Source organism: Bison bison, unplaced genomic scaffold (assembly GCF_000754665.1).
Source record: "Bison bison bison isolate TAMUID 2011002044 unplaced genomic scaffold, Bison_UMD1.0 scf7180017864476, whole genome shotgun sequence".
In the NCBI taxonomy this organism is placed as follows: Eukaryota; Metazoa; Chordata; class Mammalia; order Artiodactyla; family Bovidae; genus Bison; species Bison bison.
This window is the reverse complement of record NW_011495037.1, coordinates 2,169,205-2,185,779: the sequence shown is the minus strand read 5'-3', so window position 1 is coordinate 2,185,779 and position 16,575 is coordinate 2,169,205. Positions and strand designations below refer to the sequence as shown.

The window sequence follows — 16,575 nt, the reverse complement described above, 5'->3', positions numbered from 1 at the left end:
AGGAGGGCGGGCAAGAAGACCAGAGAATGGCCAGGGGGCAGGGAGAGATATTTACCAAGGGGCCACCACGTCTCTAGCATCCCGCTGCCTTCACATTTCATCTTGCCAGCATCGCATGCTGTGGTTTTATGCTCATTACAGATGGGAAAACTGAGCCTCCGACAGGTTCCTGGTTCCTCTCCACTACACCGTGTTAGCTTCCTGGGTTGAATGAAATACTCAAGCATGGCAAGTGGCCCTGAGTGCCCTGGGGTGGACTTGGATGGTCAGTTGTCTCAGATAACAACCATCCCATCACACGGTGAATAGATTGGCTTTTTAGTTCTCCTTCAGACTTTCTCCTTTATTTAAAGAAAGTTATCAGTTAGGTGCTAATGTGTCTTTAACACCTTTGTAGCACAGCCTTTCTAACCAGGAGAGGGTTAGGCTGGCTTTTCAGGCAGCAGCAGCTACATGGAATTTAATAACATCAGCTCTGTTTCCACTGCCTTTGTTTTCAGGGTAGCCTATTTGAGGGAAAGTGATCCTGGTGGTTATTGTAATAATAAGACAAAATTCCTTTTGCAATTCATTCCATCACTTTAAAGAAAAATGTTAAGTACAAAATAGAACTGGTGTATTTTGTGGGTTTGGCAAAATCATGGAGTTGGTCCATGAATGCATGAAGTTTGGAAATATAGGAGGCTTCAGACAGGGTATGCTGTTTGCAATAGGAAACTGAGAGGGCCCTTCCCTCCTCTGGCCAGCTGTGTGACCTCAGCCCAGGCATTCGGCATGTCCGAGCCGTCTTTGCAAAGTGTAGTAATAGTGACTGCCCTGGCAGCCCCGCAGGGAGTTCTCCTGCAAGACTGGAGGGTGTGGAAAGTGGGGGAGGGCAGAGAGGATTACCTAAGATAACTTGTGTGAATGTTCCTGGCAAGCCTTCGCTGTTTGCTGTGGATATCTTTAAGGTGACCCAGTGAGCTGCAGGACTTTCGCCTTGTAAGAGCAAGCTATGTGCCCTGCTGGGAGGGCAACACCTTGCTGAAGTGAGGCTGGGGGGAAGAACAGAGAGGAAGGAACATGCATATTGGGCGGTGGTTCTGGTGCCCAGCTCTACTGTCACCGCTGATGGTGATGCCCGTCGTGGTGATGTGATGGTGGTGGTGGTGATTCTGGTGAGGGCAGTTCTGGCAGTGACAAGGACTGTGAGGTGTTCAGTGGAGGGCCTGAGGACTTTTGTATCACCGAGAAGCAACAAGTCAGGGGCTCTGTGAGGCTGTCCAGAAAAAGGGACTTAGATTTGTCCTCTGGGGCTTCATAGCCTTTCAGTAGCCTACAAAAATGTCTGCAAACACACACACAGACACACACACGTACACACACACACATACATACACACATACACACGCATATACACACACACATACATACACACATAGGTACACACACACATACACACACACACACAAATACCAGATCTAAAATGCAAAAAAAAAAACAAAACCCACCAAATTACAAATATTTGTTTAATTGACAATTTACGACAGCTAGTCAGTGGCAGCTCCTTATACTAAACAGCTAAATATAAATCCTATTTTCTATGGAATGTGTTCTAGGAGTATTCTAATGCATTCGGTATGCAATGTGGGGGTGTGCTTCCAAATGAAAGAGTAGGTAGGATTCTATAAGGTTTTTTAAATGGCCACAATTGGCAAATAATTTTTAAGCTAGTAAGCCGCCATCCCTGGAGGTATGCAGGGCCATCGGGGATGATTGCCTCTCTGGGATGCTATAGGAGGGGTTCCTGAGCACCAGATGACCACTGAGTGTTGTTTCTACCCAGAACCCTCTTATTTTAATTAGTCTGGGAGTTTGTGATTCTTTCCCTCCCACCCCCTCCAGACACACACACACATCAAATTGTTACAAGAAACTTTTAAGATATTCTAAGCCCATCTTCCCTCTTTTCTGCTGAGGAAACTGGCGGTATAAAACCTGTGGGAGGTAACAGAGCAAGTCAGAGTCACACCAGGGACTCAGACTCAGGTTTCAAATTCCCTGCCCAGTGCCCTCTCTACCCAGCCTCTGCACCCCACGGAGTTTTGTCCTGGGTGGCAGAGATTTGGGTCCCCCTGCAAACACTGGCAATACAGGGTATCATCTCCCCCAGAAGAATCAAGGTAGAATTTTCATTTGGCCCCATCCAATGCCTGTCTTGGAAAGTACCCCCACCCAGACCTTCCCCACACTTGTTACCTCGAGTCTGGTCATGGACTTTGATCAGGTTATAAAGCACCATAAACTTCAAGTTCCTCATCTATAAAGTGGAGGTAAATAATGGTGTCCATGTAGGAAGGCTGTTGCAGAGAGATTAAATGGGATTAAGTATGTAAATATCAGTTCTTAGAGCATTGCCTACACTTTCAAAGCACCCCACAAATGGGGTATTATCTTGCAATGATGGTTGTTTTCAATATGCATCAGTCAACCCAATAAATATTAATCGAGCCCCCATTAAGTGCCTGTTACGGAACAAAAAATTGATCCTGGCCTTCATGATGCCTGTGTTCTATTTAGGAGAGAGATACAGTGAACAAATAGGGAAAAAAAGAAAAAAGTGCCAAAAAAAATTGGCTCTCTCTGTGGAGTGAAATATGGTGAGGGTTCAAGGAGCTGCTCCAGGGGTCATGAAGGATGCCCTCCACAGAACTGATTTTTGAGCCAAGATGCCAGTGTCCACATCAGCAGCAGATCAAAGCAGAGGCCTGAGGAGGAGACTGTGAATGCCCAAGGCTCTGGGGCAGGGTCAGAGTGCCGGGTACCCAGTGAGTCCTGAGGCCGAGGAAGGAGGTCAGAGAGATGGGGCATGGATCCCGGTGGGGAGAATGTCTTGTGAGCCAAGGAGCGTGTGTGAGGCACAGTGTGGATGAGACAGGAGCAAGAGGGCAGTGCTGGAGACCAAAGGGAGCAGCAGAGATGCCTGCTGACAACTGTCACGGAAGTCCAGACAAGAGATGGTGCTGGCCTGGACTAGGGCAGGATGGCAGCAGCCAAAGAAAGTAGTCTCATCCAAGAGGTATGTATTTCAGAGGGAAAATCCATCAACTTTGCTGATGGGTTGAATGTTGGGAATGAAGGAAAGACAGTGGTCCAAGATGATGCTTGAATATGTAGCCTGAGCCCCAAGGTGGATGAAGGGGAAACAGAGGCTAGAAAAGAGACTCAGAGATCGTCCTTTCCTAAGTGTCCTCAGTGTCCAGAACAGGAAAACTTGATGGAGCCCGAAAGCATGTCGGTGGTTGCCGGGAACCAGAGACAGGGAGTGATTGCTTAACGGGTGTCGGCTCCCTTCAGGGTGATGACCATGTTTGAAAACCAAGTGGAACTGGTAGTTACACAACATTATGAATGGGCTGAGTGCCATTGAACTGCGCACTTTGATCTTATGTGCCCTTCACCTACATGGAAAAAAAAAAGGGGAAATAGAGATGCTCCTAAACAACAATGACCAAGGGAATTTGTTGTCATCCGATGTGGCTTCAGCTGCCCACATCAACCGTTGGCAGAGGCCAGGCAGATGGCCTGGGGTCTCTCACTGAAAAGAAAACACCTCAGCAAGAACTGGTCACACAAATAGTCAGCAAATAAACCGAATTATATGCATGTCTTAGTTGGCAGGGGGCGGGGCGGCATAGTGGTTGGCTATGGACACTCAGAGACAGTGGAGTTAGATCTGGCTCAAAGCCTTGCCTGCCTCTTTACCAGCTGTGCACCTTTGGACAAGTGACAACGTCTGAAGCTGAGTTTCACAATCTGTCAAATGGGACTCATAATAATCTCTGCCTCACAGAGATATTTGGGGCTTCCTAGGTGATGCGGTGGTAAAGAATCTGCCTGCCAAGGCAGGAAACGCTAGAGATGCAGGTTTACTCCCTGGGTTGGGGAGATCCCTGGGAGTAGGAAATGGCAACCCACTCCAGAGTTCTTGCCTGGAGAATCCCATGGATAGAGGAGCCTGGCGGGCTACAGTTCACAGTCCAGGGAGTCGCAAAGAGTCGAACATGACTGAGCACCGCACAGCAGCCTAGAGATACTAAGCTACCTGTGGGTGCTCAGCAGATGGAAGAGGTCGGTGTTCTGGCTTCCAGCCCAGGTCATCTTCCTGGCACTGTGATGCCCAAGTGATAACAGTCATCACAGGAAAAGGTCCGCTTTGCTGCACCCTGCCTTTCTGGGCTGGTAGACACACATGGGTGGGGCTCTTCTTTGGATGTGCCAACAGCAGCGGTTACAGAACCTGCCCCAAATTCCAGATAATATTTGGGTCCCTTCACCTCTCAGCCTGTGCAGAGGGGGACACTCTCCCCCATCAAGTGGGCTGCAGTGTTTGGGACAATTTGGGCTTGAGAGCAGAAGTGAAAACAATCCCAGCTTCAGATCCCTGTCAGTTCAGAAGACATGAAATGGTGGAACAAAAACTCAGACCACCAGGAGCCCAAGGCCTTTCTCTCTAATGAACAACCCCAACCAGAAATTGTATACTGCCGTAAGAGGTTTTGCCAAACGTCTCGCCTATTGCGGGGAAGGAGTTAGAAATCTATAACCACGAAGATCAAAGACAGCAAAAGAGGAAGTATCTTCTGCTGCGGATGCCCGGGGGACTCACACCATCTCTTTGGAAAGCCTGAAGGGCATAGTTTCTTTCTCTGTAGGAAATCTGAAATAATAGCAACTGAGAACCAGGATTCTGGAGTCAGACAGACGGGGGTTCAAATTCTGACTTTTCGACTTGGTGATATTGAGACTTTGGGCAACCTCACTTTCCTGAACCTGGGTTTCTGCATTTTTAAAATGAGGAAAAGACTCCTTGCCACAGGATGTTGTGGTAAAGCGTGAGTGAGAGGATGTTCAGAGAGCACATAGCCCTAGGCGTGTCGTGAAGCAAGCATCTGACGTATGTTCATGGGTCAGAAGTGCCTCATTGATTGACGGCTGACTGGGATCAAGAGGGTGCTGCCCCACAGCTCTCAAGGCAATCTCGGACCTGTTGATGGAACCTCCAGGGCTGGCCTGCTGCCCTTAGAACTAAATGCAAACTCCTCAGCACTTCCCCCACAGCTACATTTCCCTCCCCACCCTGAGAATTGGCTGGAAAGGTTGGCAGAGACCAGATCATGCAAGGCTAGGGCTTGGCAGCCATTGTCATCTTTATGCAAATGACAGGAGAAGCAATCGGAGGGGCCGGGCCTGACCAGTCCTATCAGTAACTGCGGGAAGAGGGGTCCCTCAGGGTGAGCTTGGAGCAGAAGACTTACTAGTAAGGGGCTCTTGACTGAAGTCAGTCAGTTCTGAGAACTAGTGGCATGTGGGACACTACCCTCTTGATCCCAGTCAGCCATCAATCAATGAGGCACTTCTGACCCATGAACATACGTCAGTCGTGTCTGACTCTTTGTGACCCCATGGACTGCAGCACACCAGGCTTCCCTGTCCATCACCAACTCCCAGAGCTTGCTCAAACTCTTGTCCATAGAGTCAGTGATGCCATCTAACCATCTCATCCTCTGTCGTCCCCTTCTCCTCCTGCCTTCAATCTTTCCCAGCATCAGGGTCTTTTCTAATGAGTCAGCTCTTCGCATCAAGTGGGCAAAGTATTGGAGCTTCAGCATCAGTCCTTCCAATGAATATTCAGGACTGATTTCCTTTAGGATGGACTGGTTGGATCTCCTTGCAGTCCAAGGGACTCTCAAGAGTCTTCTCCAGCACCACAGTTCAAAAGCATCAATTCTTCTACTCTTGACTGAGTAGACCAAGTGCCAGCCCTGGCCTGGAGCCCCGACGCACCAGGTCCGGCTCTTAAGTGTCACCCGAGCACACAGCCGCCTTTCCTTTGCTGTTGTTCCTTCCACCTGGGTGCCCTCTCTCTGCCCTTCTCTGCTGGTCAAGCCCTGTGGCCTGGCTGTTAGTTTGGCCATAGGTGATGTCTACCCACAGTTGTCATTGTTCAGTCGCTCAGTCATGTCTAACTCTTTGTGACCCCATAGACTGCAGCATGCCAGGCTTCCCTATCCTTCACAATCTCCCAGAGTTTGCTCAGACTCATGCCCATTGAGTCAGTGATATCATCCAACCATCTCATCCTCTGTCGCCCCCTTATCCACCTGCCCTTGATCCTTCCCAGCATCAGGGTGTTGTCCAGTGAGTTGGCTCTTTGCAAAAGGTGGCCAAAGTATTGGAGCTTCAGCTTCAGCATGAATACCCATGAATATCCCAGGTTGATTTCCTTTAAGATTGACTGGTTTGATCTTCTTGCTGTCCAAGGGATTCTCAAGAATCTTCTTCAGCACCACGATTTGAAATCATCAGTTCTTCAGTGCTCAGCCTTCTTCATGGTCCAACTCTCACATCCGTACATAACTACTGGAAAACCCATGGCACTAACTATAGGTAAAAAGATTCCCAAGGTCCCAAGGGACATATGGTGAAGGAAGTCTTTCCTGCACCCTTGGCTCAGCCCCCATAAACCTCCATGGAAGCAGTCAGTCCCTTTTCACACGTGCCCTTCCTGGACCAGTTGTGTGTCAGTGCAAGAGCACAAAAACACACACGCGTTCCCCCTTTAGAATGTCACACCCCACACATACAGAGAACATTCCACATCAGCCCCAAAGCCTGCAACAGTCTTTATTTAATTTTAATTTTTTTATTAAAGTACAGTTGATATATGGTATTATGTAAGTTACAGGCATAAAATATAGTGAATCACAACATTTACAATATATCCTTGTAGCTTATTTATCCATAGTAGTTTGTACTTCTTAATCCACTACCTTTATACTGTCCCTCCCTCCCATCCTTCTCCCTGCTAGTAACCACTAATTTGTTCTCTGTATCTGTGAGTCTGCTTCTGTTTTAGAAAACAGCAAGGAAGTTTCTCAAAAAACTAAAATTAGAGCTACCATATGACCTAGCAATTTCACTCTTGGATATATATCTGAAAAAAAAACCCCACTAATTTGAAAAGAAACATGTACCGCAATGTTCGTAGCAGCGTTATTTACAGTCGCCAAGGTATGGAAGCAAGCTAAGTGGCTATCAACAGATGAACGGAGAAAGAAGATGTGATACATATATATACCATGGAATAGTATTCAGCCATAACAAAGAAAGAAATATTGCCATTTATAGCAACATGGATGAACTTGGAGGGTATTATGCTGAAGTGAAATAAGTCAGACACAGACAAACAAATACTCTATGATATCACTTATATGTGGAATCTGAGAAATGCGAGAAGCTGGTGCAGTTGTCCTTTTGATGATTGCATTGCATGCTGTCCCAGGGATTTGAACAACATTTCCAGGTCATATGATGAATTCCTCAAAGTGCAACTGCTGGGTCGGTTTGTTTTTTTAGCATTCATGGGGTTTTCCAGGCCCCATAAGATGTTGCCTTCTGCACACACACAGCGCTGTCACCTGCCACCACCCACAGCATCACCACAGCATCCTCCCAGTTCCCATAGCCCCTTGCTGCTCCCCACACCCTCCCTGGCCCCTGCCCCCATCGCTAGGCAGTGTCTGAACTGCTGGGGGCTGGACCCACCTCACCCTTTGGGTGCGCCCCCGGGCCCTGCCCCGCATCCCGGGCTCCCAGTGATGGAGTCCCAGAGTGCCACCAGCCTTTCTGAAGTGGCGTGGCCCCCGCCACCTGGTCTCCAGTCACACTGCTCAGCACCTTTGTCTGCAGCCACAGCAGGGCTTGGAAGGCCCGTCTTCCCTCCTTCAAGAATGAGAGTCACCCTGCTGACAAAGCTTCCACTTCTCAGGCCCCTCTGGGACTCCTGAGTGGGTGGCACTCCTGGGGGAGTTGACCCTGGGGCCACCCTCTGATGCCCGCAGCACCCGGTACCATTTGGACGACGAAGTGACGGGGCGATGTTCTGGGGCATTATGGCTCATAAAGACGAGGAACTGCCTACCAGGGACCCAGTGACCCCTGCATCTCATTACTGGCAGTGATAGCTGGGAGTAGCCAGCAGGACCCAGTAAGGCCCCCTGCCACCCTGCAGCCACGCCCCCCCCTGCCCCCTGATGTCCCCGCAGGACTGCTGGACATAAAGCCACCTCTGGCCTTCCAGTTGCATCAATCTCCACTCACCCCCCACCCCCAAGGGCTCCTATGGCTCTGCGGACATCCCCGACTCTCTGCCTCCCAGTGTTTGGAGTAGCTGTCTTCTGGAGCCCGCCCGTCCCCTGTTTTCACTGAGTGACCCTTTTCCTTTCTGTTCAGGTCTCAAATCACGTACCCTCCAGACCAGGACGGCTGTGCTTAGTCACTCAGTCATGTCCAACTCTTTGCAACCCCATGGGCTGGAGCCACCAGGCTCCTCTGTCCATGGGGATTCTCCAGGCAAGAATACTGGAGTGGGTTGCCATGCCCTCCTCCAGGGGATCTTCCCAACCCAGGGATCGAACCCAGGTCTCCCACATTGCAGGTGTCTAAGCCACCAGGGAAGCCCAAGAATACTGGAGTGGGTAGCCTATCCCTTCTCCAGCAGATCTTCCCAACCCAGGAATCGAACCGGGGTCTCCTGCACTGCAGGTGGATTTTTTACCAGCTGAGCTACCAAAGAAGCCTGTGGCTCCTTACACTCCCCCTTTATAGAACTGTCAACATACTGCAGTTGAATCGGCAGCTCTGCTATGAGTTACTTCATGTTTGCTCCCCTCCAACCACCACGCTGTCACAGAAGCTCCAAGATTTGTCTCCCATGTCCACCACTGTCCCCTGGCACCCAGCACAGTGTCTGCCCTCGGATCCACTCCCTACATATATAGAGCATGTGTGAATGCAGTTTCCTGGCTATGGGGCTTTTGACAATAATAAAAGGTAATATTTTTGTTATTATGAAATATTATTTTTATACTATTATTATATTTAATGTAACCTGCCATATGCCAGGCACAAAGTGTTTGACATACCTTTGCTCTGCATTTTCACAACCACCAAGTGAAGGAGGACATATCATTACCCCAATTTTACAGAAGAGAAAACTAAGGCTCAGAGAGGTTGCAGTCATATGCCCAGGGTCACCAGGCTCTTAAATGACAGTTCTGAGATTAAAATCCAGATTCATCCAGTGTCAGAGTCCTTGTCTTTGAGCCCCTGGGTGTCCCTTCACTTGTAGGCATGTCAATTTTTGCACAATAAGGATCAAATGACCTACTGCACAGACTTGCCCACTGGCTCCCCCAGAAGCCATTGTGTGCTCCCCTAGCACACAATGGTTGCCTGCTGAATATCATTTTCTTTTCCTATTGTAAGTGATCGCTTGGAGAATTGGATTCATCTTCCAGGTTGAGTGAGAAACCCAAAGGAGCTTTAACTAATTCCCCCAAATTGCTAGTTACTCCCCCAGTGGCTTTGCCTGGGGGTTTAGGTACTTAAGCTGCAAAAGGGGAGCTTCATTTCACCTCTTAGTGAAAAGGGAAAGAAAAGTGTTGGACTCAGTTTGATAAAATTTGATGGGAGAAGACCCCAGTCCCCAGACTAGTTAATCTAGATGGCTTCTCTCCTCTGTTGGCAAATAGAACTGTCAGTGGCATCTCTTGCAGGATTTTGTGGGCAGCAGTGAGAGGGGAGTTGGGGCATTAGGCAGACCTGGTGGGCCTTTGGGCTGTACCTCTGCTGGGGGGGTGACCTTCAACACTTCAAGCCCCCGTTTTCTTTGCAGTCACAGGAGAGGATTGAGCAGGGTCATGGTGTTCCAGATTCCACCCACCACAGCGCATTCCTAGGGAGACACACTTTGATGAGGAATCACCAAGGACCACATCCAGAGGAGAATTTTCCAAGGGCCCTGGAAACTCAGATTTCTACCCAGTGGAAAGTTAAAGAACCTCTCTCTCCTGTGCACCCCAGAAATCACAAGCCTCTACCAGACGTAGGTATAAGTGGGAAGGAAGTGAGAGAAGATGGAGCAGGTACCTCTGGAAGATTCTGAAAGACTTCCTGGAGGAGGTGACAGAGACAGGTCTTCAGGGAAGAGTGTGAGTTCCCCAGGCATGGAAGGGAAGAAGGGCATTCCAGGCAGTGGGAATAGCATGTGCAAAGGCACAGAGTCATATGGGCCTAGGACTTTTAAAATCAGGAGAAATCAAATGCTACCAGAGCTATATTTCTCCAAGTGTTGTCCAACTAAAGGGCACCGGGCAGGCAGGAGCTAAAGCTAAAGAGAAAAGACAAAACCAGGTCACGCAGAACCTTGCAAGTCACGTCAAAGATCTATCTGTACTTAGAGATGACCGAGGCTGGTCATCGGAGGTGATCAAAGCAGACTTCCCCGTGCAGAGCCCAGCACAGTGGGTTTAATACACATCTGTGAGCTCACTGAGTGCCTTTAACACACTCAGCTGTGGCTGCTCTTGAAGGCTAATTTTTTTCACTTTCACTTCATACTGTTGGCGCCTGGCTTTGTTAATATGGCTCAGTGTCTGTCTGGCCACCATGGCCTCCCAGAGGTGCTTGACGTGATGAATCAGACTCTGAGCAGGGCACTGCTTTTTGTTATGGCTGCATGTGCCAGGTGACGACTGTAGATGAAGGTCAGAAACCTCCCAGGGGGCAGTAAGGGGCACAGCATCCCATGAGCAAATTCTTCAGAAAGTGCTTTTCTCAGAGGCTCTTAAGGCCAAAACTGAGATGACATAAGAGGAAGCAGTGTGACATGTACAACGGCAATGCCTGTGGTCAGCCTGCAAGACCGGGACAGGAAGTGGGGGAAGCCGGCTTTAATGAAAATGCCATATCGTTTTCACACTCACTCTGTGTGGCCTGGGCCTCTCCCTTAGACAACAAGAAATGCTTGCTTGCTGGCTGGCTGGCTGGCTGGCTGGCTGGAAGGATGGAAGGACAGATGGATAGGTGGATGGAAGCTGGAGACAGGTGGTCTAGATCCAGGCCCTGCTTGCAGACAGACACTGAGCCATATTAACAAAGCCAGGCACCAACAGTATGAAGTGAAAGTAAAAGTGGTAGTTGCTCAGTTAAGTCCGATTCTTTCAACCCCATGGACTATAGCCCTCCAGGCTCTGTCTGTGGAATTCTCCAGGCAAGAATCCTGGAGTGGGGTGCCATTCCCTTCTCCAAGAGATCTTCCCAACCCAGGGATCGAACTGGGTCTCCTGCATTGCAGGCAGATTCTTTACAATCTGAGCCACTATAACGCAGCACAAAGTACAGGAGAGGGTGCCCCCACCTGCAGGCTTCAGGGAGACAGAGGTACAGGGATCCCCCCACTTTTTGAAAGTTTGCTTTACCTCACTTCTCTTTCATGAAAGACCTACATTAGTACCTATTTTGTACTGGAAGAAATCCAAGGAGGATTTTTGCTTTTAGGGAAAAAAAAAGGTGAAAAGCAAAAATCATGTTCAGGTTTGTTTGGCGGTGAGCTGTTACAGAGGCAACCTGCATGCACGCCCCCCTCAAGTTCCTTCCCTGGGAGCCACATTCAGCATCTCAGTATCAAGCTGTGAACTGTATCTGAGCATCTGTGCTTTATCTTGATTTATTTTGTGCGTCCGTTAGCAAGATGGGTCCTAAGATAACGTCTTCTTCACTTTATATCATGTTGGCTTTTGAAAGGTTTCAAAACAACACCATGCTTTCAGATGGTGAGGGAGGGTGTGGGGACCTGTGTTTGAGCTAGGCCTTGAGAAAGGCATCGTTGACTGAAGACAAGGAAGAACAGGACTCCAAGTGAAGAAGATAGCTAAGGGAAAGTCGGGAAGGAAGAGACTGGGTGCATTTGGGCCAAAGTCGGGGTGCCCGAATGGCAGAGTGAGTGAGGCAACTACAGGACTATCTGCTGAGATCCACTTTGAAGGACAAGTTGAAGTCTGTGCAAGAGCGGGCGTGAAGGTAGCTGGAGGGACAGAAGCTGAGTCTGAATCCAGGCTCTCTGGCCACTTACTAGGGGTGTGACATCACTAGGCCTCTCTGAGCCTTGCTGTCCTCAACTGTTAAATAGCAACAGATTCCCCTCGTGAGCAGTCATTGTGAAGCTGAGATCTTTCATTTAATATGCGTGAAATCACCTTGCCCAGGACTCTGCTGTAGTGCAGATGCTCCATCATGGGTTGAACCATTCCCCTGCTGATAGACACTCAGATCATCTCCCATCATTTGCCACTTGCAAGCCTGCTTAAGCAGACCTCCTTGCTCATGGCTCTTCTCATGATGGTGGTGGTTATTGCCACAGCCTAGGTTCCCAATAGAATGCATTAGATCTAAGTGATCTAGAAGGGTGTCCACTATACAGTAGAGATTTTGAAAGAAATGAGGAAAGGAAGTATCAGAACAGTGTTCTACGTGTGTCTGGTACAGGCAGAGCCTCAGAGAAAGAATGGATGGTCCACGTAACACCAAACAGTCAGCAAAGGTCACCTTCCCAGCGTGAGGGCTTGGGTATGCAATGATCCAAACAGTTGGCTCTTCCTGTATACCTCAGAGCCCTTGGTTTACTGCAATAAGCAATGTCATCGCTTATTGAAAGGAAGGTTCAAGAAAGTGCTTTTTATACTAGCTGTGATGGTAACAACGATAGTGATCATGAAGACAGTGATCTTGGAGTAGTGACCCCAAGGGCCATGATCCTCTAAGGCCATCATTCTGCCCACAAAGCTCCACACGAAAGCTCATGCCTTACAAAGGTCACTGGAAACTTCTGGGAAACAGAAACACAACCGCAGTGGTTGTTCTTTGAAACTCCAGGAACTCCATGAAGAAAGGAACCAGTGCTTTCTTTGTGGTGGTTGTGGCCATGGCCCCAGCACCTCAAACAACAATGGGCACGTTGTAGATTCTAAAAGAAATATTTGCTGAAAAGAGCAGAGAGGGGGAAGCGACAGAAGGAAGGAGGGAGGGAGGGAAAGAAGAATTAATTTTTAATTATATGAGAGGCCGGTTTATTCAGATTTGAAAGTCTTCAAATGTTAACTAAAACATCAGTTCAAAATACTTAAACCTGGCTATTAAGGAAACTCAGAGGAAATTTTGATCAGAAATAGGGGTTCTCAAAAAAAAAAAACCAAACCCCCTTCAAAGTTAATTAAGTGTGACAGTAACAGCCGTACTGTTTGGGCTATTTATATAATGAAAAGTTCTTCTAAAAATAATACTTGGAGGCCCAGCCTGCTAGGCTAGGTGGCTGAGCCAGGTGGAGTGGCAGAAGGTGACCAGGAGCCGTGATCCCCGTGCCGACACAGCGGTTGCAATTAAATGATGCCTCTCTTATTCAGATTGCAAAACCACTCCTGGCCAAGAGCCAGAGAGAGACTTCATCTGTGTCAGATGGCGTTGAGCTCCTCCCTGAGAGGAGGTCCTCTGTCAACTTGATTTTCTCCACACTCCCAGACCCCAGGAGACTGCTGCTGGCTGTTTTCTGGAAAACCAGGATCCGCTTGAAAGAAAGCGTCCAGGAATCAAGCAGGGCCTTAGCTTGTTTTGCATGGATCAGAATCAGAATATCACCACTAAGGAGGAATTTAACCTGATACTTAACCAAAAGAAGCATGGCATGTGCAGGTATTCCATTGGAGTGATGTTTGATGTGGGGCCAGAGGCGGAAAGGAAGAAGGGATGGAGGGAGGAAGGAAGAAACTAGAAACCACCAAAACACCTGTGTTAGAGTGCTGATAAACAAACCATAGCCAGCCACCCCACGGACTGTTACACAGCCGTTTGAAAGACTGAGTGAGGTCTGCACCTGCTGACCTGGAAAGTGAGGTTTAGAGAGATGGCCAGAGCAGGGCTGGGGCTGCAGTTGGCAGACTGGGACAGTGGGCTAGATCTGGTCCTCTCTTTGGTTTTGTGTGTCATGTGAACTAAGAATAGCAACTTTACTTTTTTTTTTTTGGCCCAGAAATTGCTTTAAAGAGTTTGAGAAAAATTCAAGAGAAGAAGATGTTGCCACACATGAAAACGATGTGACATTCACATTTCAGTGTCCATAGTAACGTCCAGGATCACTCATCTGCACATTGTCTGTGGAGGTGCCTTCACACGAAACAGAATTAAGTAAATTGCAGCAGAGAGCTTGCCGGATACAAAGCAGAACATGTTCACTAGCCGGCCCTCTCCTGAAAAAGCTGGTTGGCTTCTTGTTTAGAGTATGGTGACGCTTTATAAAGCTAGAGTGTAGAACACTGTTCTCAGCACTTGGCAGAGTCAGTGTATTAACGTTGGCTATTTTTTCATTCATTTTATCGTTTATCCATCATAGGCGTAAGGCCCTGGGAACCAGCAGTGACCCAGCAGATGCAGCACCCTTTTCTCAGAGCGTAGAGTCTGTGTCTAGAATCTCTAATATAAAGAGTATAAACGTGAGGCCGTCCTACTGCATGTCCTGTGTGACTTGGTGGTCAGCCCCTGGCATCCTGTATCCCTTCCTCCTCTCACAGTGTATCCTGATTGCCCTGGTCCCTTCTAAGGGGAGATGCCGGACTGGCCTCCTGGCGTCTTGAAGTGAGGTCAAGGTCTAGAAGTATTCATTTTGAATTCCCTCAGTCTGGTTTCAACATGCTCAAAACTCCATCTTTGTGTTTCTAGCTCACGCTCTCCAGTGGACCCTAGAGGGCAAGGCAGCTGTGCCAGACCCCCCCCCCACCCCATCACATGGATGGGGGCAGCTGTCCATCATGGAGAAGGCTTCAGCCATAGCTCCACATGAAACCTCCCCAATAAAACCAAAGCCACCTCCAGACTCACGCCCAGTGGAGATGTGTTCAGTCCTGGGAGGAAGCTGGCTCTGTTGGAGGCAATTTGAGGACTGCGGTTTAAACCAGGAACCTCGCTTCGAGAACTAGACGTCCCTCATCTTCCTTCCTACTCATGCCCCCCACCTTCTTGGAGATCATTTTATTTATTCAAGAAAAAACAGCACTAGCTCGGTCCCTGGAGCCTCCCCACATTTGGATACTTCTCTCGGCTCTGGTGGGCAGCCTGAAGCCCAGTGGTGGACATAATTGATCTGCTGGGGAGCTGGAAGAGGAACAACTGCGGGCCCGGGGTGGGGGCGGGGGGGCCACAGGGGAAGGAGCTGTAGGGACCCAGGATGGCGGCCAATGGCACGGCCTCATCCTCTTGTCTGGACCCCACCGCGTTCAAGGTCACCGTCACCGTAGTCCTCATCCTCCTCATCCTCATCACCATCGCCGGCAATGTGGTCGTCTGCCTGGCGGTGGGCTTGAACCGCCGGCTCCGCAGCCTGACCAACTGCTTCATTGTGTCCCTGGCCATTACTGACCTGCTCCTCGGCCTCCTGGTGCTGCCTTTCTCTGCCTTCTACCAGCTGTCCTGCCAGTGGAGCTTTGGCAAGGTCTTCTGCAACATCTATACCAGCCTGGATGTCATGCTCTGCACGGCCTCCATCCTCAACCTCTTCATGATCAGCCTTGACAGGTACTGCGCCGTCACGGACCCCCTGCGTTACCCCGTGCTGGTCACCCCGGTCCGGGTCGCCGTCTCCCTGGTCTTAATCTGGGTCATTTCCATCACCCTGTCCTTCCTGTCCATCCACCTGGAATGGAACAGCAGGCCTGAGAACCACAGTGACAGTCACACCATCCCCAAGTGCAAAGTCCAGGTCAACTTGGTGTACGGTCTGGTAGACGGGCTGGTCACCTTCTACCTGCCGCTGCTCGTCATGTGCATTACGTACTACCGCATCTTCAGGATCGCCCGGGAACAGGCCAGGAGGATTCACAACGTCGGCCCGTGGAGGGCAGCCACGCTCAGGGAGCACAAAGCCACGGTGACGCTGGCTGCCGTCATGGGGGCCTTCATCGTCTGCTGGCTCCCCTACTTCACCGTGTTCGTTTACCGGGGGCTGCGAGGGGACAGCGCTGTCGACAAGACCGTGGAAGACGTGGTCCTGTGGCTGGGCTATGCCAACTCGGCCCTGAACCCCGTGCTGTACGCCGCGCTCAACAGAGACTTCCGCACGGCCTACCAGCAGCTCTTCCGCTGCAGCCCCGCCGGCCAGGACGCGCGCAGGACTTCTCTGGGGTCCAACAGCTCTCAGCTGGTGAGGCATCCGGGCCAGGGACCCAGGTGGCCGGAAGAGAGGCCCCTGAGGCTCCAGGTGTGGAGTGGGACTGAGCTCACGGCCCCCCAGGGAGCCACAGACAGGTAACTCCCCCGGCAGTTTGCGTGCGGGATGGAGCGTGGTGCGGGGGAGGGTCTTCCTCAGGGTAACAGCCGTTCCCCAGGTGCTGCCTCGGATGCTGCATGCTGGGAAGCCTTCATGAGCACTTTGCAAGCCCTGTGTTGTTCCATCCTCCCGAACGTCCCCTCAGGTAGAACTTTTGACCTCCGTTTTCAAAAGGAGCAAGTCAGATCCCAGACAAGGTTGCCAGGGCCCCTCACAGAGCTGGCATCTGCACAGAGCGTCCCTGACTCAGAACTGGTGGGCCCTCTCTTCTAGCTACCTCATCCTTACAATCGGGGGGCCTAAGTGAGCTCAACTCTGCCCACTTAGTTAGTGGTCATAGGTGTTCACTTAAATCCGCCAACAGCCCTCATATAGCCATG

The 16,575-nt window shown here is 49.8% G+C and overlaps 1 protein-coding gene across 3 annotated transcripts in view; it reads left to right on the top strand.

Moving 5' to 3' along the window:
* HRH2 (histamine receptor H2) overlaps positions 1-16,575 on the top strand; it is a 49,970-nt gene that overhangs the window by 10,717 nt on the left and 22,678 nt on the right. For 2 of the 3 annotated variants that reach the window (XR_827221.1, XM_010862098.1), the window contains exon 2: positions 14,593-16,173. Coding sequence is in view for 2 of the 3 variants with exons in the window: in XM_010862098.1 (XP_010860400.1) it covers positions 15,098-16,173 (1,076 nt within the window). In the remaining variant the exon portion in view is untranslated. Of the gene's footprint in view, positions 1-14,592; positions 16,178-16,575 lie in introns of those variants that run through there. The other variant, XM_010862099.1, reaches the window with a different exon arrangement.